The sequence below is a fragment of the Anguilla rostrata genome, chromosome 1 (genome assembly GCF_018555375.3).
Source record: "Anguilla rostrata isolate EN2019 chromosome 1, ASM1855537v3, whole genome shotgun sequence".
Lineage (NCBI taxonomy): Eukaryota > Metazoa > Chordata > Actinopteri > Anguilliformes > Anguillidae > Anguilla > Anguilla rostrata.
The window spans coordinates 54,765,583-54,790,829 of record NC_057933.1 but is presented as its reverse complement, the minus strand read 5'-3'; the positions used below and the strand labels follow the sequence as shown (position 1 = coordinate 54,790,829).

At 49.4% G+C, this 25,247-nt stretch overlaps 1 protein-coding gene across 1 annotated transcript in view; it reads right to left on the bottom strand.

Annotated features, from left to right (window-relative positions):
* ascc3 (activating signal cointegrator 1 complex subunit 3) overlaps positions 1-25,247 on the bottom strand; it is a 236,487-nt gene that overhangs the window by 35,949 nt on the left and 175,291 nt on the right. The window contains exons 19-31 of the mRNA XM_064344119.1: positions 24,738-24,824; positions 22,766-22,942; positions 21,178-21,403; positions 20,496-20,650; positions 16,776-16,907; positions 16,341-16,451; positions 15,928-16,084; positions 14,394-14,614; positions 13,807-13,892; positions 13,419-13,595; positions 12,989-13,124; positions 9,599-9,719; positions 8,621-8,763 (exon numbers count right to left, since the gene is read on the bottom strand). Coding sequence (XP_064200189.1) covers positions 8,621-8,763; positions 9,599-9,719; positions 12,989-13,124; positions 13,419-13,595; positions 13,807-13,892; positions 14,394-14,614; positions 15,928-16,084; positions 16,341-16,451; positions 16,776-16,907; positions 20,496-20,650; positions 21,178-21,403; positions 22,766-22,942; positions 24,738-24,824 — 1,929 coding nt within the window. The remainder of the gene's footprint in view (positions 1-8,620; positions 8,764-9,598; positions 9,720-12,988; positions 13,125-13,418; positions 13,596-13,806; positions 13,893-14,393; positions 14,615-15,927; positions 16,085-16,340; positions 16,452-16,775; positions 16,908-20,495; positions 20,651-21,177; positions 21,404-22,765; positions 22,943-24,737; positions 24,825-25,247) is intronic.

Here is a 25,247-nt window from a genome sequence, read left to right as displayed (position 1 = left end):
ACCCCTGCAGAGAGACAGACAGCTCGCGCCAGCCGACTGCCACTCTTAACAGCAGGGACTCGGCCCGAGCACAGCTCACTGCAGAGAGCGCATAAATCACTGGAACACACACAGCACAGCCCGCGCGGCCCAGCCCTCTACCAGATGCGCACGCACACACACATACGCACATGCATACACATGCATACACACACATACATACATACATACGCACAAACACGCACGCGCACACACACACACACACACACACATACATACATACGCACATGCATACACACACATACATACATACGCACAAACACGCACGCGCACACACGCACACACACACATACATACATACATACGCACATGCATACACACACATACATACATACATACGCACAAACACGCACGCGCACACACACACACATACATACACACACACACACACACACACACACATACATACGCACATGCACACACCTACATACATACACACACACACACATACATACGCACATGCACACACATACATACACACGCACATGGACACACATACATACATACACACACACACACACACCCCTGCTACAGCACTATACCAAATACAAACTTGTTACAGCTCTATACCAGATACAAACCAGCAACAAACCTGCTACAGCTCGGTACCCAGACGAAAAGATACACTAGAAAGAATGGACTCCGTAGCACGCAGACCTCCGCCAAGGCACAACAATCTCCCCTCGCCTGAATGTGCACAGCAACAGTCTTGGCAACCAGTCATTACTTTTGGTGATATGTTTGGCCTGATGGTCGCGCTAGAGGAAAGGTCATAGCATCATCAAATTCAATTGTTTTTTTTTCTCTGGGGAACATGAACGCGCACAGCAAATTTAATGGGAATTACGGCGTTACTTTTTGAGATACGTCGATCCCAAAAAGTTTGGACCAATGGTGGTGCTAGAGGAAAGGTCACCAAAAGGATCACCAAAACGAATATTTTTCTTCCTTTTTGGAACACAAATCTGCACAGCAAATTTTACAGCTATCCAGCCACTGCTTTTCCAGATATGTCTGTCATGGACGGAAGGACAATCAGACAGATGTCATTACATAACCTTCTTGGCAGAGGAATTAAAAAGAACTAGATACCACCATAGAGACAGTTGTCAGGTTTAATCTGACTGATTTCAATTTGATGCATGAAACCCCTCCCACACTGCCCTTGCACCCACCCACACACTCACGCGCACGCACACACATCTTCACAGGCACACACTGCTGCCACCTTCGCGAGCAGAGCTCGGTACTGTCTCTCCTTGCAAACTGCACCGCGGTTAACTTCTGGAAAGGTCCCTCCACTACTTAGCCAAATGTGTGAGCGTACACTGACGTGAAATAAGCACTTCTGAACACGTCAGTTTAAAAACAGAAAAGCCGTGACTCTTATTTCCTCTCGTAATTACTAAAGCATTAAAATGCAAGCCACGTGTAAAAACAGTGTATATTATTTCCTTTTTCTCTAACCATTGACCCCCGAAAGACAAACACTGAATGAAAAGTGCCAGTTATAATCACACTCGCACGAGGCCGGTGCGAAGCTTCTGCTAACAAGCGCTAATATGTCATAAGCACCGATCGCAGTGACCTGCACTGAAACGCAAGAAGCAAAGCACAGCAAAAAAAAAAACCCTCTCTGTGGATGGAGCTGAAAGCCAGTCAACCAACCCATGGGTGGATTTGTGTCTGCTGCATAAATCCTTCATTAGTTATTTTACAAAGCGCAGCAGGACATGGCCTTATAAAAGAAGATTAGGCCGATGATTTACTGGCGAGCCGGCCTTTCACGCCATCTCTCTGAAATGAAGGAAATATAGACCGCAGCATCAAAAAGGGACAAGTTATGGCTCATAAACGCATCTCTGTCACAGACAGGGCAAAACTGTCTGCTGATATATGTGGCGGAGTGTCTCATTTTGAAAACACAGAGGGGCTGGTTTGTCATTTTCCCCCCGAAGTTACTCAGAAAGAACATCGCACATTCATTACGGGATGACAAAGAAGAAAACCTCAAACGACGCCGTGATTACACAGGCGGTCTCGCAATGCCGAATTCGCAGATGCTGTCAAAATACGCGCAGATCAACTGCGGCTCACCCCTCCCTTCCAAAAAAAGAAAGGAAAAAACACAAAAAGGTTACTGGGATCTGTGCTGTGCCGCGCGCTTAGCTGATTGTATTACGAGATGTCACTCATAATTAGAAAATTCTCTTTTCTTTTATTCTTCAAGCTGTCATTTGCCAGGTCTTGTAGTGGGAGAGGGCAAAAGGGAGATCTTATTCGCTATTTAAAAAAGCTAAAACAAAACATCGAAGACAGCTCGTGAGACACACCAGTCAACTGACACATTACAATAACTGATTTACATGTTCCATTTACATCACAGATTTACAAGGGGTTCGTTGAATGACTGTAGTTGAGTAACTATCCAAAACCTAATCTGCCAGTACACTGGCCAACAAAAGAGCCACAGGACAGCACAAACAGCAGTAACCAGCCATAAGCACCCAAAATGAGCGCTTACAAGGCAAACAGATCGACTGAACCGTTGTCCAACCAGCACAGTGACCGCACCCAAAGTGACCAATAAGCAGCTGTGTGGAAAGTGGGGACTGAGCTTGTGGGAACACCTGCTGTAGGAAGGTGCACAACCTGGGCAGGAGAGAACAACATTGCACTCTCACAAACACACGGTTCATGTACGTGCCTCCACTTCGACATTCACACACTACAGGACTGCTAGAGGACCACTATAGGACTAGTATAAGACCACTATAGGACCGCTATAAGACCACTACATCTAGTTTCCCTGCCAAAAGATGGCTTGGGGTCAAGTAACGTTCATACAATAGAATTCCTCTACTTATGTTGAAAGCAGCTAACGGAGGGGTAATTACAGATTTTCTGTCATTTTTCAGTGTCTCCTCCCGTACAGTACTGTAAAAATATTAGCACACTCCGAATTTTATACCCAAAAAGATTTGCAGACATCTTGAAATAATCCAAAAGTATGCAGAATAATATAATGAGAAATGACACAGGCTTTTCCTGGAGAGGTCTGCAGAGTTCCTCTGTAATTACAGTAAAGACAGGCGATTAGGGGCGATGAGGGATGTTGGGGTGATTGATTCTGAAGAAGGGGAGGAGGGGGACGGTGATGGATGTGAGCCTGCTCTGTCCCTTCCCTGCTTCTGCAGAGCCGTCTCTGGCTGACGGGGCCTGTGGTCCGGACCAGGCTGTTCGTAACGGGCCAGGCCTCGTACACAGGCAGCAGGCTGGATGGCACAGTGCTAGTGTTCCACTGGGGATCTGAAGCCTGATTATGAAACTCCGATCACGGCTCTAGAAACACCACTGTTCAATAACCCTACTCTGAACACTGCTCCACACTTATCGCTGTTCAATAACCGTACTCTGAACACTGCTCCACAATGATCACTGTTCAATAACCCTACTCTGAACATCGCTCCACACTGATCACTGTTCATAAGCTACCTGACACTGCTCACCCTGATCACTGTTCAATAACCCTACTCTGAACACGCTCCACCCTGATCCTGTTCATAACCCTACTCTGACATGCTCCACTGATCACTGTTCAATAACCTACCTGAACACTGCTCCACCCTGATCATTCTACCTACTCTGAACACTGCTCCACAATGATCACTGTTCAATAACCCTACTCTGAACATCGCTCCACACTGATCACTGTTCAATACCCTACTCTGAACATCGCTCCACACTGATCACTGTTCAATAACCCTACTCTGAACACTGCTCCACAATGATCACTGTTCAATAACCCTACTCTGAACATCGCTCCACACTGATCACTGTTCAATAAGCCTACTCTGAACACTGCTCCACCCTGATCACTGTTCAATAACCCTACTCTGAACACTGCTCCACCCTGATCACTGTTCAATAACCCTACTCTGAACACTGCTCCACCCTGATCACTGTTCAATAACCCTACTCTGAACATCGCTCCACAATGATCACTGTTCAATAACCCTACTCTGAACACTGCTCCACACTGATCACTGTTCAATAACCCTACTCTGAACACTGCTCCACCCTGATCACTGTTCAATAACCCTACTCTGAACACTGCTCCACCCTGATCACTGTTCAATAACCCAAACTTTAACACTGCTCCACACTGATCACTGTTCAATACCCTACTCTGAACTCTGCTCCACAATGATCACTGTTCAATAACCCTACTCTGAACACGGATCCACTGATCACTGTTCAATACCCAACTCTGAACTCTGCTCCCACTATCCTGTTCAACCCTACTCTGACCTCTCCACACATCACTGTTCAATAACCCTACTCTGAACACTGCTCCACAATGATCACTGTTCAATAACCCTACTCTGAACACTGCTCCACACTGACCACTGTTCAATACCCTACTCTGACTGCTCAATAATCCTTTCCCTACTTAGACATAAAAAGGCAACTTGCCCACAATAAATCAATGGAAAACACGCACAGATTTTTAGCTACTTGGTTAGAAAAAACCTAATGGGTATGATCATATTGTGGTGCCACCGTTTATAGCCAGCTTGCAAGCAATTTGAGCAGTAAATCGTGTCTTCTCATCCTCTCTGCACACAGATTTATGGCCTCTGATTGCACCAGTGCAAAACGAGACTGCCTCTCGGCCCATGGGTTCCCCGCACCGGCAAATCATCAGCATTAGCTTACCAGCCAGACAGTCAATTTGAGTATAACCTACAAAGCAGGTCGTAAAAGATGCAATGTCAGATAACTCAAACACAAACAATGCTATAAACCTAATGAAGCTAATGCAATCATTCCTCAAGAAAACTGAAAATAAGTCAGCATGTTCCCAAGAAATTTCCAAATGTTCAGAGATGACTGCAATGCATCTAGCCAAGTGGCATAGTGGCCATGTTAAGATAAATTTTAAGGATGTGCTTGTTTTCTTCACAGAATGACCCTGCAGAATGATACCTAGTAGGGGTGTGCAGAGACATCATTATCTGTATCTGTATCTGTTCAACCAACAAAATTATCTGTCTGTGTATCTGTATTCGGACAGAAGACCGGAAGTGGGTGTGGTTTATACAGGAAGTCACGTTAAATCAGGCAAATGTTGTATTTTCTAACCTAATATTCATTGGCAATGCAATTGTTGTGCCCTCAAAGCATCAAACTGATTTAATATTGGCATATAAATAATTATGAAATATATTTCGACATCCTCATACTGTAAGTTACTAAGTTTTATGAACTGTCTGAACCTATGGTCATTCTAGCAGTACGCTCCAGGAAACAAGCTTTTAAACAATATATGATTCAACCAGGTCAGTTTTAATCATAAAAGATGCTATCATATGCTTTGTGTACTTGACGGTGGTGTTATATTATCATCTAAATTAAATATTTATAACAATCATTTACCTTTAGTTTATTCATTTTATGAAGCTATAGAAGTTATAGAAGCAAAATATCGAAAAATATCAAAATTGGCATATGGAACCAAAATCATCGATTTGACAGTGGTGCCTACCCTTAAACTGCTTTAGAATGCTGGATTTTGTAGCGCATTGATTTTAGAACTGTTAGGAAAGAGGTGTCCCTTTACTGAGAAATAACTTGTTGCCAGGTTAAAAACAAAAAAAAAAAAAAAAAAAAAAAAAAAACCTGGACCGGATGAAAAAAAAACTGGACTGGAAGAAAAAAAAACCTGAACTGGAATAAAAAAACTGGACTGGAAGAAAAAAAAAAACCTGGACTGGAATTTAAAAAAAAAACTGGACTGGAAGAAAAAAAAACCTGGACTGGAATAAAAAAAAAACTGGACTGGATGAAAAAAAAAAACTGGACTGGAAGAAAAAAAACTTAAAAAAAAAAAATGGTTTTGCATTACCTTGCAACGTTTGACATTCACGACAGTTACACGCAGGCTACCTTTCCGTGCAACTCTCGTAATTCATTTTACCCTGGCTCTACATTTTGGACGGTGCAGTGGCATGCGCCCTTTTGTAATGTCTAATGTTGATAAAAACGGAACGTCATTGCTTGCAGTGATTTGTTAACGTTGTTTTGTTAAGGGTGTTATGTAAGGAATAAACAACGGGCTGTCCCGTTATTGGAAATTATACCATGGCTTGGCTGAATACTTGATACTGATTGGTTTAATCGTGGACATAATTTCTCAGTAAAGGGACACCTAGGCCTTTTCACAGTTCTAAAATCAATGCGCTACAAAATCCAGCATTCTAAAGCAGTTTAAACAGCAACATTATTCTTTCGTTTTTGAACTGTTGTTACATCCCCTCCCCTTTTCAATGTCCAATTTCACAATTGATGGCAACGTTGAATCACATTTCTAGTTACTGTTGCTAGCTTTATTTACGCATCCCGCAAATCGGAATCGTCCCTTATTTGGACAATAGAATAGGCGTTGCGCATTGAACTCATGGCTACTTCATTTGATTTGATTTTCGGAACGCATTTTCATCCGTATTTTTGTGAAAGATTGTGTTTATAGTAACCGCTGTTTTGAAGAAAATTCAATAGTCAGCTAGCTAGTTAGCTGGGACAACAAGCATGCCGTGAGACCATTCTGACCTAAAACCAAGAGTTTTAATACAGTCTAGCTATGAGGCCGAAGCTATTGTAGCGAGACAGAGCTCCATCAAGAAGCTGGCAGTTCCAAACTCAATGAAACTTTATTGAGGAACAAAACAGAAAGTAAGGCAATCCTCAAATTCAGACTTTGCCATAGTGCCCAGCAGAGAAGCCGCCCCCCTGTACAGCACCGCTGGTTCGCTCAGGGTAACACATATAAAACTAAACTAAAAGCAACAAGCACAATTCAGCTAGCACAAGAACACGTATTTACACACGATAGTCACTTTTTACACGTATTTACAATTTACAGTCCCACACAAACTATTTAAAAGGGCACGCGCCTTGCATTCTGGGAGCTGCCGGTGCAGCCTGCCGGACCAGCCCCCGGACGTCACACTATCATAAAGTACGACGGGGGTGGTGATGCGGCCGAGGCGAAGCCGAGGGTTGCTTAACCAGCCCCAAAGTACATTATTTTACAATAACGGGACAGCCCGGAGAGGTTTATTCCACTTATACAACGGGTTACCAACAATGACTATATATGGTTACTTTTATATTCATTGATTTTTATAGATTTAATCAGCTGAAAGTGAAATATTCTTCCACGGGCGTTTGGGCATATTATTTTACTGTTGTCAAGCAAAACTCTGGTTGGTAGTTCTATTTGGACCGTTGTTATGCAAAAACTCTGGTTGGTAGTTCTATTTGGACCGTTGTTATGCAAAAACCTCTGATCGTTAATTCTATGAAAACAATGATTCTATAGTACCCGTTTTATACATAAATCGTTAATAGTTCATCTTATCCTTCGTTTGTTCAATGAGCATTACACACCTGATCTAATCACTCTGCTAGACCTGATTATATCAAGTGTTCACTGTTAACAAAGCTGCACACGTTTATAACCATGTAGGCTATACCATACATTTTTTGTCATTACATTATTTAATAAAACTGCATGAAACCATAAGTCAATCAAATTCATCTCCCTAGCACTGTCTTTCTTTTTAAATGGTGTGGTCACGCAGTGTAGACATAATGTCATTCTAATACCCTCTGAAACGGGTTTTGAATGACAGCTAGCTTTATGATAGGTTCGCCGTCATGAGACAGCTGCTATGTACCGGAGTTCTAGATACTCGCTCTCTCAGCCCGTGCAACGTTAGAGAGGCTATGAGAACTCGACATGGAGCTGACTTTTTTCCCCCCGAATCAGAATAATAAGGAGCAACTTCAGGTCGAAGAAATATCTGTTTCCATTGCATTATTCATGCTTTCCCGAATACAGTATTCGGATACATCCCTAATACCTAGACTGTTAGGTACTCCCACATGAGCAGCACTTATATTCTGGAACGAGCAGGGCAGACTACACACACACAAACTGAGCAAGCGTTTTTTTGGTCTTACTATGAGCACACTTTACGGTCCTCAGGAGATTGAAAGAAAGATGATGCAATGCTTTAAACTAAATACCAAATCACTCAAATATGAGCTCTGTGGAGATATCTGCCGAGGTCTAAAGCCATATCGCTGTCAAGTTAATTGTGGTAAGTTTCATAACAGTGAAATCAGCTCTATATACTAGCATGCAGTGCACCATGCAGTGGGGATATTAAAACTACATAGTAGAATAAAACACCATTACAATTGTAATATCGTACTTGAGAGCTGTGAATGAAATGACCATCATGTGATCACAGGGTAACATCAAGTTAGAGTGTTACTCATCATAGAACAGAAAATAAGGAAATATAATTGACTGTACAGAAATGGTAAGAGAATGCAATTACTGTAAAAGCCACATCATTAATAATGATGTAACATAACAGCGTGCATACAATGTAATGAAACAATCTGCAACACATTAGAATGTAGTGTAATTGATTTTAATGGAGAATGTAAAGTCATGTAATGGAAGCACACGTAATGTAACAGAGCACAGTGGTAATGGTCTCCTCACCTCCCTCTCATCCTGGTGCAGCCACTGCTTGGAGTCGTCTTCAGTGGCCAAGAAGGCGATCAGGTCCAGCGCGGTCAGACGGGTCTGTCGCCGTGACGACACGAAGATCAGAACCGGCTTGGCAGGAGAGTGACTGCGTATAGCTGGAGAACGGAGGAGAGCACCAAGTTGAGTGTATGGCCTTGTGTGTTTCAGTGTGTGTGTGTGCATGTGGGTATGTTTGTGCATGCGTGTGTGTTTGTGTGTATGCCTGTGTGTGAATGTGTTTGAGTATGTGTCTGTCTGTGTGTATGTGCGGATGTGCGTGAGCATGTTGACCTTCGATGAGTGCTTTTTGAGGGGAGCATGAGCACGTTGAGATGTGTGTGTGTGGGCTGTGTGTGTGTTCAAAGAGGAGACGCAGTTCACATACAGTCAGTGTGAATGCGTGTGGTCAGGGCTGTGTGTTCCGAGGTGTCAGTTTTGATATCCCAAGTGCACGAGCGTGTTCAGGCCGTGCGCTGAGAACCCCAGTGTTCAGGCTGCGGTCTCGGGCAGATTTACGGCCCGCGGGCCGGCCTGTGGAAGGCGGCGGGGCCGCGGTCGTTACTCACGGCGGTCAGCGGTGGGATCGATGGCGAGCGGCAGGATTAACTGCGGCTGGCCGGAGCCAAACCGCCGGCATCCGTCTGGGGCTGTCCGCTCGCGACGGGGCCCGAGTCACGCCCCGGCCCGCTATATCACCGCCGCGCCGCCATCGATTCCGCCCCCGCCCGCCGCCGCGCTCCCCCCCAAAACGCCGCGGCCTTCTCCTGGGGCGCCAGGAGCCATAAATCACCCAGCGAAACGGCCCAAGCCCATCGGCGCCGCGGCGCACTAATCGGGCCGCCCGGGGGAAGGGGGCGTGTCTGCCGGTGTTCCGCTGAGAGCGGTGTCGCTCCTCAAAAAATGGAAGGAGGGACAGGACTCAACGGGTGCGTAATTTCTCGGGACGCTCACCTTGGAAGACGGGCTTGTTCATGCTGGCCATGCGGGGGCAGTAGTGTTGCCCCGGGAAACCATGGATGTGCACCTCCAACGGGACGGGCCGAACCGACGGGCGGAAATTAAACAAGCCCACCTACGAGAGAGAGAGAGAGAGAGAGAGAGAGAGAGAGAGAGAGAGGTAAGGAGATGGCAGGACATGTATGGAGAGTTGAGAGGGAGCGAGAGACAACAGACTTTAATATTTGTAAGTTTAATTAGTTCATTAATTATTACATTCAATTTATCTATTCATATTTTCAGTTATTTCACTCATTTGAACTTGTTTTTTGTGAATCACACTGCTATTTCTTTCTCATGTTAATAAACGAGTGAGGAAGATCTATTTACAGGGAAGAGGAACACAAACCTGACCGGTACAGCACAAGGCTATAAAATGAGACTGCAGCACTGAGGAACGGAGCCTGGAGTCAGTGATAAGAGCCCAGCCAACTGCAGATAACAGCCTAGCTACCAGCCAAGCTACCGGCCGAGCACCAATCAGAGGCCTTACTGGCTCCCTGGCATGTATAGTACACCTCTACCACCATTCACTAGAGCCTCTCTGATCTATGCCCGGCCATTTAACAGCTCGGGTAAGAAATTCAGTGTGCACCCACGTTTGTTCTTCACTGTTGACGCTGTCGTCTGCTCGCTGGGTTTGGGCGAGGTTGCCAGGTTGGGACTGAATGGCAGCGCACACTCCTGTGCGCTAAAGAGCTCTGCTAAATAGCCTTTCTTTTAGTACAAATCTGTTTAAACCCAAAGAGCCTCCCGTTTCCCCCACAGCAGCGTGGGGAAGGACGGATCAGAGACGGAGGGAAGGGTAGAGAAGCGGGAGAGGGGGGAGAGGGGGACAGGGTGACGGGTACGGGCCCCATCTGGGGGTAATTACAGGCTGTTATTGCCCCTCTCTGGCGCGCGCGGTGTTGGTCCGGCCGCGCGTGTGCACACATATTTAACGGGCCGGATAATGGATGGCGCGGCCAAAGCCACATCGCGGTCCAAACGCCGCTCAGCAGATTTATGGAAAGGGCCCATCAACCTGCGACCCCCCTCCCCCCCCCCCGTCCCCCGCCCAAATCTCACAGCCCGCCCCGTTGGTTCCATGCAAACACCAGGGAAAACGTCTCCACAACAACATCACAATGTATGCACAACCACCGGCTTCAAAAGTTTACTTCAGAGGCCTGGATCGGAAAATACTGTGCAATGTGCGCGGAACACACACAAAAGGACAGACAGACAGACACACGCAGTACACACACTCATGCATGGTTCGATGCACACAAAGATGGATGAAGAATAGATTACAGACAGATGTTTACTTCTTTCAAATGAGTCCTCTCTTCTGAAACACTACATTCCATTGAACTGATATATCGAGCTCCAGTTCCATTTTTCATCCCTCGTTCCCCAGCCTATTTTCACGTCTTCCCCTCAGTGTAACGTCACTTCTATTAATCAGATGTTTTATTGTGTTTTAGTACACTAAAGTCCCTGAGACAACATCCTTTCATGTGAAAAATCTCCTTTCCTCTCTCCGGCCACACAGTAGATCTCTCTCCCGTCCAATCAGCAGAGAGCCCCCGGTGTCCCTTATCGCCGCGCGCGATTCCACCTCATCCGTTAACCCGAAACCGGAAAAATCCGGCCGGATCCGACCCGCCCGCCGAGCCAAACTGCGTGGGCGGCTTCGACATCACCCCCCCGCCGGCCCGCTTCTTCACCCCCCTTTTATTTATGTGCCGTTTGGTTTAGCTGAGAGGGCCAGCGCACAGCCACCGGCGTATCGGCGTAGCGCGCGGCGCCGGATTTAGCCGCGCGGTGCGCGTTTGCCCCTCGCCTGGCCCTCCCCGACGCCCAGTCAGCGCGGCGGCGAGAGCAGCGTGTCCTCGTTTCGGTGCGGCTCGTTCCGCCGCGCGGGGGCAGCTCCCCGTGTCAGAGCCAGCCGTTAAGACCCGGGAAAGCACAGGCGCTGGCACGCAGACAGAGCTGGACGATCTAAACAGGGGCTTATTGGTAGGACAGCGTCCCACGCAGGACTCCTCTATAACAGGGGCTCCCAACCCCGGCCCTGTGATCATTATTTAATAATCATACCTTTAATTATACAGGCTATACACCAAGGTCTCAAGTGTGCCCTGTGTAGCAGGGAAAATAACTAAATAACAATAAACAGCAATACAATTACAACAATAAAAATAGAGAATGTAATGTGTAATAATGGATGGTTTACCCTCTAAATGTAGAAGCAGATATAGAATGAATGCTCCATATTAATTTAAGGACTTTTAATTTGTCAGATTGATTCTCTGACAACTAATTCCTACATTTTCTAAATTGTACAATGGATAATAGTTCCTTTTGAAACATGTTAGATCCTATATATATTGACCGATGGACCTACACCTGAAATCACTGAACTAAATGCTGAAAGTCTAGCCATCTGGTAATTGTAACCAATGATAAAAGCAAAAAAAAAAAAAAAAACCCCATAGGCAACACACCAAATCTATTTCAGTGCAAATTTAAGGAACTCAAAAACCCATGTTTTCTCCTCTGACCTACAGTATAAAGTGCAGGATGGAGAGGCAGGGTCGCGTGTACTCCAGACACACAGGTTCTTCCACCACAGACACTGGCCTTTTGAAGTGACAGCCGGACAAAATGTATCCACAGTATTTTATTTTGGGTTTGAGTGCCACTGCAGAAGCTGTAAGGAAACACAGAAGAAGAGTTCCTCGTGCTCTGGTGCAGACAGCAGGCCCGGTGTCTCCAGTACTCCCATTCAATCATAAGCAGGAGGCTGCAGAACTCGCCCCAGCTAATCCCTGTCTCCTTTCAATGGGAGGAGAGGGTGAAGCAGGAAGCAGATCCACACAGAACTAAAGAAGGGTCTGTTCTCCTCTAAATGGGAACTGGAAACACAATGGCCTTTCAGATGGTACAGAACGTACCTTTGACTGAGCTGGTGGTTGGTTCATTCCGCTAAGACTCTGAGATCCAGTGTTCTGTATTCGCACATATGCTTCTTGTCCAAAGCAACATCAACATTCAGTATATGAATGCACAACCGCACAAGCTTCTTCTCCGTCTCCTGAGATACTGCAGAGTATGCTCCTGGAGCACGAGACGTGTGGTGTACCGCTGGACAGGACTGTGGCTGGAAATTTGCACTTCTTTCCCCCTGTAGATGAACCCTCCCCCCCCCGCCCACCCGCCCGACATGGAGCGCTCTGTGGCCGTATTAAAATAAGAGACCGAACGGACCTCATCACCAGCGCTTTCCCTATGTTCATCACAGCAGCTATGCTGGCCTCCCACACCTCTCCCCGGTTGTGTGCGTTGCCGTGGAGACCTCACCTCCCCGATGCCCAGCCAGTCGGCCAGGTCGCGGGCGTTGGCCAGGGCGGTGGACAGGCCCACGATGCGCACGGTCTTGCTGGTGTGGGACGAGATGAAGTTGGTCCTGGAAACGATCACCTCCAGAACCGGACCCCTGTCCTCACTGAGACGCTGAGACTGTTCAGGGGGAGCGCACTGCAGAAGCCGCACGAGGCGCACTACGCACACAAGACGCGCACGCACAGCACACGCACACCACACCACAGCACCGCACGCACGCACACACACACACACACACACACGCACAAACACGCACGCACACACGCACGCACACACACACACACACACCGCACGCACCACCACCACAACCACCACCACACGCACACACACACACACACACACACGCACCCACACACACACACACACACACACACACACACACACACACACACACGCACCCAGCAGGTGAATCTCGTCGATGATGAGGATGGCCACTTTCTGCACGTAGCTGCGGTTCTGCCAGCTGCGGCTGACCCCGTCCCACTTCTCGGGCGTGGTCACGATGAGGTCGGCCTGGGCGATGGCCCGCATGTCCGGCGTGACGTCGCCCGTCAGCTCCACCACCCTGAGGGAGCCCACAGGGCACAGCGTTACTCACAGGGTCACGTCTGAGCGCGTGCGCAAACGCACCAAACCACGCTCAGCACGTGCACTACACCTAGCACACAAGCACAGGCAACAATGACACTTTAAGTGCAAACACAAGCGTACAAGCACACACAAATACATGTGCAAACAGAAGTGTACACACACATACACACACATGCTGTACTCACTTCTTCCCCAGCTTCTCCTCTATCCTGATTTTCCAGTCCTCTATTCTCTCTCGAACCAGCGCTTTCAGGGGGGCGATGTACACCACCTGCCACAGAGACACAGCCAGTCTAAGTGTGTGTGTGCGTGTGATATATAACCTCGTCCAAAATACGCGACAAATTGTCCCGATTAATTCTGCACCGAAAAAGTTTAAAAACACAAAAGGGGCAGTAAAGCCTGTCTGAGCTAATGGGCACCAATTTACTGGAGATGAAGAATAAACAATGCCAGCTAAAGAAAATTGCTTTCAATAAGGACATCATTATAAGAAAGCTTATTGCTTTCAATAAGGACATTATAACTTTGGCTTATGGACCTGAATCTCAAAACGTTCACTGGTGACAAGGCGATGCTGCTGATCAGTATTCTCCACATTTTCTTCTTCTCCCAAAAAAGAAGACAGGAAGTCAATTCCCAATCACGACTGAGGTAAGTAACTTCAGTTTTAAGAAACAACGTCTTGCACCGAGCAGTACAGAATGTTCAAAAGGACTACAGCCAAACTTTCAAACAGCTGACGAGCTGCAATTTTGGGGGGCGCACCCACCTTGGAGGTGGGGTACTGGTTGAAGACGCGGAACATGGCCAGCTCGGCGGCGATGGTCTTGCCGGAGCCCGTGGGCGCCCCCAGCAGGACGTTGGTGTCGCTGTGGTAGAGCGTGTGGAAGATCTGCGTCTGGATGGGGTTGAAGTGGGTGAACTTGTACAGGCTCTGGTACTCCGGCTTGCCCAAGGCCGTGATGGGCAGAGGCTGCAGGTCCAGCAGCTCTGCGAGGGGTTCGAGGAAAGAAACGTTAGGGGAACGTCTGATCAACGTATGAGCAACTGCTAACAGCTATACGTGCGTTTGCAGTGATGTTGGAGGTTCAAAGGGCCATCAGACAGGCAGGTTGTGTAGTTAGGCAGCCAGTTCTTCAGAAATTTTACCTGGACACCAGGTTAATACCACGACTCACTCTGCAGGGGTAGTGGACTGTATCTGAGCTCACAAAAAAATCAGAAACCTAGTTCTTCTAGGAGGTGGACAATCAGAGTGTTAACCGGGCCCAGCCCGGCTCAACGGCAGTTTGAGTCAGCAACAGGGAGGCCTGGACCGGCGGTTTGAGTCAGCAACAGGGAGGCCTGGACCGGCGGTTTGAGTCAGCAACAGGGAGGCCTGGACCGGCGGAACACCAGCACCAAATCAGCGGCAGTCAGACGCTCGGCCCGACAGGACGGGGTCGGGGAACGTCAGAGGGAGGTTTTCACACACCTGGGCACGGCCGTAACGGTAATGGCGGGCAGTTAGGGGCTCCTAATTCACGCACACGCCCCCGTGCGCGTGGAGTGGAAAAGTGGCGCTGGGGCCCTTCCGGCGGCCGTTCCCATGCTAATGGCGGCACAGGAGTTAATGTGTGCCGTGTTTCTCCCCCCGGCACTCTGAGCGCTGAGTAATCGCATCGTTTGTGTGCCTCGCGCTCCGTTTGCTGTGTCCGACACAGTGTTTATGGACAGGAGGGGGGGTACCGGAGACAGGCAGTTGTGTGAAAGTGGATGTGAGTGAGTTTACTGGTGTAACACGGGTTTGAGAGCTACGATGTGTGTTGTGGGATGTGTGATGGAAATGTGTGAGGGAACTATGCACCGATGGAGATGAGGTACATTGTGTGACCAGGCCAGGTCACCAGGCCTGACAGGTGTGCTGTGTGTGTGTGTGTGTGTGTGTGTGAGAGAGAGTGCGTGTGTGTGTGTTACAGGTGGGCTGTATGTGTGTGTGTGTGGTGAGGAGCAGGAGTTTGTGTAAGTGTATGTGAGCGCGTGTGTGTTACAGGTTGTGTGTGGCGGGTGTGTGTGCTGTACCTGTGTGTGGCAGGTGTTTGTGGTGGGTGTGTGTGTGCTGTGTGTGCTGTACATGTGGCAGGTGTGTGTGTTAGATGAGTGTGTGTGGCTGTGCGTGTGTGTTGTGTGTGTGTGTCTGTGGTGTGTGTGCTGGGTGTGTGTTTTAAAGGTATGTGTGCTGTACCTGTATGTGGTGGGTGTGTGTGTGTGTGCAGTACCTGTATGTGGCGGGTGTGTGTGTGTTAGAGGTGTGTGTGCTGTACCTGTGTGCGGCGGGTGTGTGTGTGTGTGTGTGCAGTACCTGTGTGCGGCGGGTGTGTGTGTGTGCAGTACCTGTGTGCGCCGGGTGTGTGTGTGTGTGTGTGCAGTACCTGTGTGCGGCGGGTGTGTGTGTGTGCAGTACCGTGTGTGTGGGCAGTACTGTGTCGCAGGTGTGTGTGTGTGGTGTGGCAGTACCTGTGTGCGGCGGGTGTGTGTGTGTGCAGTTGTGTGCGCGTGTGTGTGTGTGGTGGCAGTACCTGTGTGCGGCGGGTGTGTTGTGGCAGTACCTGGGTGCGGGAGTGTGTGTGTGCAGACGGTCGCGGAGCTGGTGTGGTTCAGACCTGTGCGGCGGTGGTGGTGGGCAGTACTGGTGCGGCGGTGTGTGTGCAGACTGGTGGGGTGTGTTGTGCAGTACCTGGTGCGGGTTGTGTGTGTGTGCATACCTGGCGGAGGGGTTCTGGAGAGAGGGCTGGAAGTTGATGAGAGAGGGCGAGAGCCAGCCAGCGGAGGACACCGCGGAGTAGTACTGAGACGGCAGGGAAGATGGGGATGGGAGACCAGCGCTGTGCTCACGGTACACCGGGGAGGAGGGGGGAGGGGGGGAGGGAGGGGGGGAGGGGGGGAGAGAGGGGGGGAGAGAGGAGAGAGGGGAGGGAGGAGGGGGGAGGAGGGAGGGAGGGAGAGAGAGAGAGAGGTGGGGGGAGAGGGAGAGAGGGGGACAGGGAGGGAGAGAGGGAGGGAGGGAGGAGGGGGGGAGAGGGAGGGAGGGAGAGAGAGAGAGGTGGAGGGAGAGGCAGAGAGGGAGGGAGAAAGAGAGAGGTGGTAAACAGAAGCGGGCCATGTTGGTCACTCTGAAAAGCCAGAGAACATTCCGGAGACACACCTGCTTCTTCTGCAGCAGGAAGTACTCAGAGTGGTAGATGTGGTCGTTGACCGGGTCTTCCACCCAAAGCCACCAGGGCTCCCCTACTGAACCATGGACCTGAGGAGAGACAGAGAGAGAGAGGAGATAAAGAGAGACAGAAAGAGAAGAGTGTGAGAGAAGGTGAGTCACAGAGGAAGAGGAACATTTCTAATTTGAAAGAAATTGACATTTTCCACAACTAATATTAAAATTTAATTCAGTCTCTCCAAAAAAAAAAAAACAAAAACACAAAGAAAATCTATAACCATTTCAAAAACCCCATTCATATTTATGTTAGCACACCCGACACGGTGAGATTCTATCAGTTTACGGCCTGCGTCACAGAGCAGGCAGTAAGGCATCTGGGGCCATCCTATCCAGAGCAGAGCGCTCGCTCCAGGCTGGCTTGGCTAAAGCACGCGTGTCCAGGGAAAATATGAGGAATTCTGCTCCTGTGGACGGGGGGATGTGTGGATTATTCCATCCCTGACCGAGGGGGGGGGGGATCGATATATTTTATTTCCAGAGCGGAGAGAGGCAAGGACCGTCCTGGTGCTTCTCCGGTCAAGAAGGGCAGGTGCCCATCAAAGCCACTGTTTGGACAGGGATAATAAAAGTGGACACATTCCTTCTGCATCCCAGAAGGCCGTGGGGCCACAGCCCTGGCCTTTTTAACCGACCGCCAATCCCACCTTCTCCCCCACCCCCTCTGGCCCCTCCTCCTACCCCCCGTATCGTACACGGGCTCGGCTGGCCGCTGTTTTCAGCCGAGCGCAGGGTCCCGTGCTCGGGTCTGGGTCTGACGGACGCGGGTGGTGTGCGTTGGAGGTGCCCTCCGCAGAAAGAGGAAGTGTGGGAGCCGGGCCGCTCCGCAGGGAGGGGGGGTGGGGGGTGGGGGGGCCACGGGAGGGCGGAGGGGGCGTAATGAGTTTCCGAGCTGCCACTGCCCCCCCCCCACAGCCCGCGGAGGGAGCCGCTAACCGGGGGAGACGGCTTTTTATGGGACCTGGACTTTCCACAAACACGGAATAATGTCTTAAAAACGCATCCCTTCCCCTCCAGTATATATACACAAAAAAGGCAAAGGCCAGGTGTATTCTCAATAACAATGCACCCAAGGATAACTATAGGACAACTGCTGGATGGCAACACGTAAAATATAACAGCCCGTTCGAAAAATAGTAATGGTCTGAATATTCAAATATGTGAATATGCAGTGGGCAAGACACTGTACTGTCGAAGACAGAAACAAGAAGCCATTAAAATTACATTATTGTAAAATATGTAAATTCATAGGTCAAATTCATTGTCCCCTAATAAACCCTGTGTGTGTGTGTGTGTATCTGCGCATGCACCGGTGTGTGTGTGTATGTGTGTGGGCGCGAGCATGTGTGTGTGTGCTGGCTCACAGGCTACGCATATCCACATGGGGAAGATCACGGCTAAGCCGAGCGCGTTGGGTTTCATTTCTCTCATGAACCCAACACGCGTCACTAATTGGACATAAACATTTATCTTCGCGTTCGGCGTGGACGCTCGCCTCGGCAACAATGGGGCGCCTATTTTACGTTGGATTCCATTAAAAACACGGGGAATGACCTCTTGTTCGGGAAGAGCCTGTAATCCCCGCACTTTCGCAACTATTAGTGTCTGACAGGACATCAGTTCCAGTTCCGACAGATTAACAGTCTTGTGAGTAATAACAGTCATAACAGCGGCTAATGACCGTGCGGACGGACGGCTGCTGGTGAACGCTCGCTGCCCATGCTCGCTCCCCCGGACGTGTTCATCAGGTCCGTCTGACGGTGTGGGAACTGTAAACAGAGAACGCGGCGAGCGCAGGGGCTACGCATCGGAGAGACGGTGCAAAAACAGAGGGCAGGAAGTCTCACTCTCTCTCCTTCTCTCTCTCTCTCTCTCCCTCCCTCTCTGTTGCTCTCTCTCTCAGAGAGGCCCTTGGCTATGACGCGGTCTGCAGAGTTTATGTTCGAAGGCAGCGGACAGTGTCCGCGCTGGGATTCACACCTTCCCTCCCTCTCTGTGTGTGTGTTTTTACACGCTCGGAAACATCGACCCGAGGCTGTAGTGCGGCCCAGCCAACACAAACAGGAGCTTCGCTGAGCACCATTACGCCATCGTGTTCACAGCTCAGCAGCCTCTCCACACGTGTGTGTGTGTGTGTGTGTGTGTGCATGTGAGTGTGTTTGTGTGTGCATGTGTGTGTGTTTGTATGTGAGTCTGTGTGTGTCAATGTGTGTGTGAGTATATATAAGTGTGTGTGTGTGAGTGTGTGAGTGTGTGTATGCATGTGTGTGTGTGTGAGAGAGTGTGTGCATGTGTGTGCATGTATGTGGGAGTATGTGAGTGTGTGTATGTGTGTGTGTGAGAGAGTGTGTGCATGTGTGTGCATGTATGTGGGAGTATGTGAGTGTGTGTATGTGTGTGTGAGAGAGTGTGTGCATGTGTGTGCATGTATGTGGGAGTATGTGAGTGTGTGTATGTGTGTGCATGAGAGTGTGTGTGCACGTATGTGGGTGTATGTGTGTGTGTATGTGTGTATGCATGTGTGTGTGTGTATGTGAGTGTGTGTGTGTGTGTGCGCGCGCGTGTGTGTGTTAGAGAGAGTGTGTGTGTGTGTGTGTGTGTAGGTGTGTGTGCGTGTAGGTGTGTGTATGTGTGTGTGTGTGTGTGTGTGTGTGTGTGTGTAGGTGTGTGTGTGTGTGTATGCATGTGTGTGTGTGTATGTGAGTGTGTGTGTATGTGTGTGTGCGTGTGTGTGTGTGTGTGTGTGTGTGTGTGTGTGTGTGTGTATGTGTGTGTGTGTGTGTGTGGTGTGTGTGGTGTGAGTGTGTGTGTAGGTGTGTGTGTGGTGTGTGCGTGTGTAGTGTGTGTAGGGTGTGTGTGTGTGAGGTGTGTGTGTGTCAGTGTGTGTGTGTGTGTGAGTGTGTGGTGTAGGTGTGTGTGCGAGTGTGTGAGTGCGTGAGTGTGTGTGTGTGTGTGTGCGTGTGTGAGTGCGTGAGTGTGTGTGTGTGGTGTGTGCGTGTGTGTGTGTGAGTAGGTGTGTGTGTGCGTGAGTGTGTGAGTGCGTGTGTGTGTAGGTGTGTGTGCGTGCGTGTTATCAGGGTCTTAATGCAGTGACACACCGCTCCGTCTGCCTCCTGCTCAGCACGCTTAGGAATGCCCCTGGGGGGGCGAGGGCAGAATGGGATGAGCAGTGGGGTGGGAGAGGGGCGGGACGCCACCTTTGTGTCCTTAAACAGGGGGGCGGGGCGGGCGGATTAAGCCTTCAGAACCCTGAAAGACCACCGTGTAGAGGCGGCACGCAGACAGCAGGGCCATAAGGAGAGGTGTGTGTGTGTGTGTGCACACGCGCGCGTGCGGCTGTGTGTTAGCATGCCTGAGCCGGGGACGCACCAGGACAGGGAGCAGCAGGTCAACAGCTCTTACCCATCTGCCGCCCGGCCGATCTGTCCGGGGCTGAGCATGCCCGCCTGGGCCACTAATCTCACTGAGAGCCGCCCGAACCTCCGCCCCCCCCGCCCCCACCTCCCGAATCACAAAGGGAGCCCTTCCTTCCTAAAAGCCGGGACAGGCTTCTCCATCCTCTCTCCTCACGAGCGGTCGCGTCTGCTGCCTCTCATGAGGGAGAGGGGGGCGGGGCTTTACCTGGTCGTTCCACCTGAAGTCCGGCGTGATGGTCAGCCGCACCCGTAGGACGGTGCGCGTGATTGGCTGGATGGAGGCCTCCATCAGGAGGGAGGGGAGCTGGTGGACGCACTGCTTCACCTTTAACCCGATGTTCACGTGGTGAAGCATGTGACCTGGGTGAGGGAACGTCGTCAGTGGAAGGAGTTACCGTTAACGTTAGCTTCGTTCACATCATGATCAGTAACAACAACGCTTTTAAGACATGCAGCTGTCTACCACAATCACACACGTACTGTATATATACATGCACACAGTGAGCTCCATACTGCTGGAGACAAACATTTCTTTTCCTAATTTGGCTCTGTACTCATGTTTTAGATTTTTCATTTGTAATCACGAAAATGTGGTTAAAGTGCAGATACTCAACTTTTATTAAAGGGCATCTTTATACACAGTATATCACTGTATATGTATTGTATATGATGTATATATATATATGTACACACATCCGGTATACAAACAGTAACCCTAACCCTAAATCATCACAATCTCACTAAAGATGTGTAATCCTGACATGGTTTGGGCTAACACATGTAATCCATTAAATATGTAAATATATTTTAATTCTGACTGCTGGGAGTCCCTGGGCCCGGTCATAGCGCCGCCCCCCCCCGCCCCGCCCGGGCGCTGGGGTACGCACCGATTTCGTCCTTCCTCATGTCCTTGAGCTTGTCGATGGTGAGCCTCCTCTCCTCCAGCTTGGCCAGCACGGAGCCCGGCAGGACCGAGAACTGCCGCAGCGGGTTGGCCCAGCCCCACAGCCGCTTGTCAATCATCTTGCACAGGTTGAGCAGCCGGTACGTCATGGCCGGCCAGCGCTTCCGCAGGGCGATCTCGAACAGCGCCCGCACGATGCGCGCCGTGTTCTGCCCGCGCGACGGAGAGAGGGAGGGAGGGGTGAGCGGCCATCCACCGATCAGGCCTGATCGGCTAGTGAGGCCTGCCTCTCAAACAGGAAGAGCTGAGTTTAAGACAGAGGCCAGGGGAGAGGGCTATGGCCCTGAGGAAGGAACCCAAACCGCAAACCAACGGCCCGTTGCAGGGTGTGAGGCAGCTCCAAGTCAACCCTGACCGGGGGAGCAACCGCCATGGCCGGAGGCAAACGGATCACAACGCACAGTTTGCGTTCCTAGTTAAGGGGAACGTCAGAGCCTTCTTTACTCTTCCGCTCTTTTCCCCCCAGCCTGCTGCTAAACCTTTTGGAAAAACCGCAAAGGCGCAGAGGGGCAGCGGTCACGGCCACACGGCGCTAGGACCGCCTGCGGTCGTGGTCAGGGACGGCCAGCGGATCTGGGTTCTGGATTTCAAATACGTTCATTTATTTTTTATTCCACAACTGCCCAAGAGTCCCTGGGACGCATCTGAAATCGGGCGAATTAGGAGCAAAGAGGGAATTTGCCCAAACTATTTGAAATATTTAAACACATGGAATGGGTTACTGTGGAAAAGCAGGATGGATAGATTGAACAGAGGATGAGAAGCGATATGGCGGACGGGGGGAGACGTACACACTGGCTTTCCATTACCGTTAAACATATACCAACATCTAAATATACGGATTTAAGACACTATTCGATTCCAGCGAGCATAAATCCATGTAATAAAAATGTCTGCTCTTGGTGTATCAATTACACCGGTTGACAAAAGCAATTCCATTTGAAAAGCAGGGGTGGGGTACTTTTTGTTTTATAAGAGTGGAGCAAATGGAGACATAATAGCTGTAACATGGTCTTTTATGACATAATTATGAATCCATAATAATGGATAATGATGGTTGTATAGACTGCTGTATTGTGATACATGTACGATGGTGTGTGTGTGTGAGTGTGTGTACATGCGTGTGTGAGTAGGTGCGTCTGTGTGTGCATGTAAGTATGTGCGTGTGTGCATGTGTGTGTATGTTTGTGTGCATGTGTGAGTAAGTGCGTCTGTGTGTGCATGCGTATGTGTGTGTGTGTTTGTATGTATGCATGTGTCTGTGTGTGTGTGTGTGTGTGTGTGTGTGTACGTGTCTGTCTGTGTGTGTGTGTACGTGTCTCTGTGTGTGTATATGTGTGTGTGTGTGTGTGTGCGCGTGTGTGTGTGTGTGTATGTGTCTCTGTGTGTGTATGTGTGTGTGTGTGTGTGTACCTGTCTGTGTGTGTGTGTGTGTGTGTGTGTGTGTGTGTGTGTGTGTGTTGTGTGTGTGTATGTGTGTGTGTGTGTGTGTGTGCATGAGGGGCTCTGACCTGGGCGACGTAGGACAGGTCTGAGATGAGTGAGAAGCTGTCCACCTCGCCGCGGCCGATGTAGGACTGCAGCAGGATGTTGATCTTGCCGTAGCCGTTCTCCACGCCGCCGGCCACAGGAAGCTCACAGTAGTTGTGCAGCAGCTGCTCCAGCTCCTCCATCTCCTCGTCGCGCACCTGCCGACGAGTCCATCAGACGGTTAAAACTATCCTAAATACTTTTAACCCCCCCCATCGTATCTGAGGCCAGTAATGGCCTCTGTTAATACGGGTGGAAGAGGAAGACTGTGAAGCTCTGCTCTGAAGGGCCTGCTGTACAGTCTCAATCCACCACGAGCCAGTGCACATAAGCCAGTGCACATGAGCCAGTACACATGAGCCAGTACACATGAGCCAGTGCACATGAGCCAGTGCACATGAGCCAGTGCACATGAGCCAGTGCACATGAGTCAGTGCACATGAGCCAGTACACATGAGCCAGTGCACATGAGCCAGTGCACATGAGCCAGTGCACATGAGCCAGTACACATGAGCCAGTACACATGAGCCAGTGCACATGATCCAGTACACATGAGCCAGTGCACATGATCCAGTACACATGATCCAGTACACATGAGCCAGTGCACATGATCCAGTGCACATGATCCAGTACACATGAGCCAGTACACATGAGCCAGTGCACATGAGTCAGTACACTGAGCCAGTACACATGAGCCAGTACACATAGAGTCAGTACACATGAGCCAGTCACATGATCCAGTGCACATGATCCAGTACACATGACCAGTGCACATGAGCCAGTGACACATGAGTCAGTGCACATGAGCCAGTACACATGAGCCAGTACACATGAGCCAGTACACATGATCCAGTACACATGAGCCAGTGCACATGAGCCAGTACACATGAGCCAGTACACATGAGCCAGTACACATGAGCCAGTGCACATGATCCAGTACACATGAGCCAGTACACATAAGCCAGTGCACATGATTCAGTGCACATGATCCAGTACACATGAGGCAGTACACATGAGCCAGTGCACATGAGTCAGTACACATGAGCCAGTACACATGAGCCAGTGCACATGATCCAGTACACATGACCCAGTGCACATTGCCAGTGCATGACCATGCACTATGGACAGTGCAAAGAGCTCAGGAAACACTAGAGAACCAGTCACATGAGCCAGTACATAAGCCTGGTGCATGAAGCCAGTGTCACATGAGTCCAGTCACTGTAGCCAGTACATGAGATTCCAGTGCACATGAGCCAGTGCACATGAGCCAGTACACATGAGTCAGTACACATGAGCCAGTACACATGAGCCAGAACACATGAGCCAGTGCACATGAGTCAGTACACATGAGCCAGGACACTTCCTCATTTACTGTGTGAAACTCTGCGCTTTGGAACAAAGACCTGCTCAAAACACTGAGAGAAAATCCCAGCAAGTGCAGAGGTGCAGAGCTACTGTGTGTGGCAGCTGTATTTTACGGCCCAGCCGTTTCCATTAAGAGTTAACAGTCTCATTCTGTAGGGAAGTTAATGAGATTTTAATGTTTAATCTGATTTTGTGGATGAGAGTAAAACAAATGACTTAATCAGTTAATTTGGTGTTTATGAAACATGGGAGAGGTGTGGGTAGTACACCGCTGAGCAGGGTGCCGACCTCTCAGACACACACACATACACACACACACACACACATATACACACACGCACACACACACACACACACACACACACACACACACACACACACACACACACATATACACACACGCGCACACACACACGCACGCACGTGCAGATGAATGTGCAAACAGGCATACAAACTCAGACAGAACACAATCTCTCACAGACAGACAGACAGACACGCACACACACAGATAAATGTGCAAACAGGCATACAGACTTAATCTCTCACAGATAGACAGACAAAGACACACACACACACAGGAGTCCTCACCTTGACCTGCTCAAACTCTTCCGCCTTGGACACAATGCTCAGGATATCGGCCTCGGTCTTCTGGGCATTGAACAGCTCGTTGAAAGTCTTCATGTGGAAAAAGAGAAACTGGCGTTCAGACATTCCACATGTGGGCAGCAGCGGAGCTGTGTTAAATGCTACACAAAGGGGCCTGCGCTCCACGCTGTGGTACACACTATGTCCTCATTACAGTGTTTTTGAGCTTGGAGTGCACAGCTCGCCCCCATGGAAGGCTGTACTCAATGGAAATGCATGCATGCAAATGTAACTTGACAATTATGTATTAGAGGAAAAGGTGTGTATAACACACACACATAGTACAGAGCCTGAACTAGAGAAGCAGCTCGTGTGTCTGTGGCGTTTGAATTTGACATGTAAGTGCACATCATGCTTCTGTGGAGTTGAATGGGAGGCGTAGGTGTATGGCATAAATCTACTGCCTTCTATTTGACATGTCAGAGTACATCATATCTCAATGGTGCTTAACAC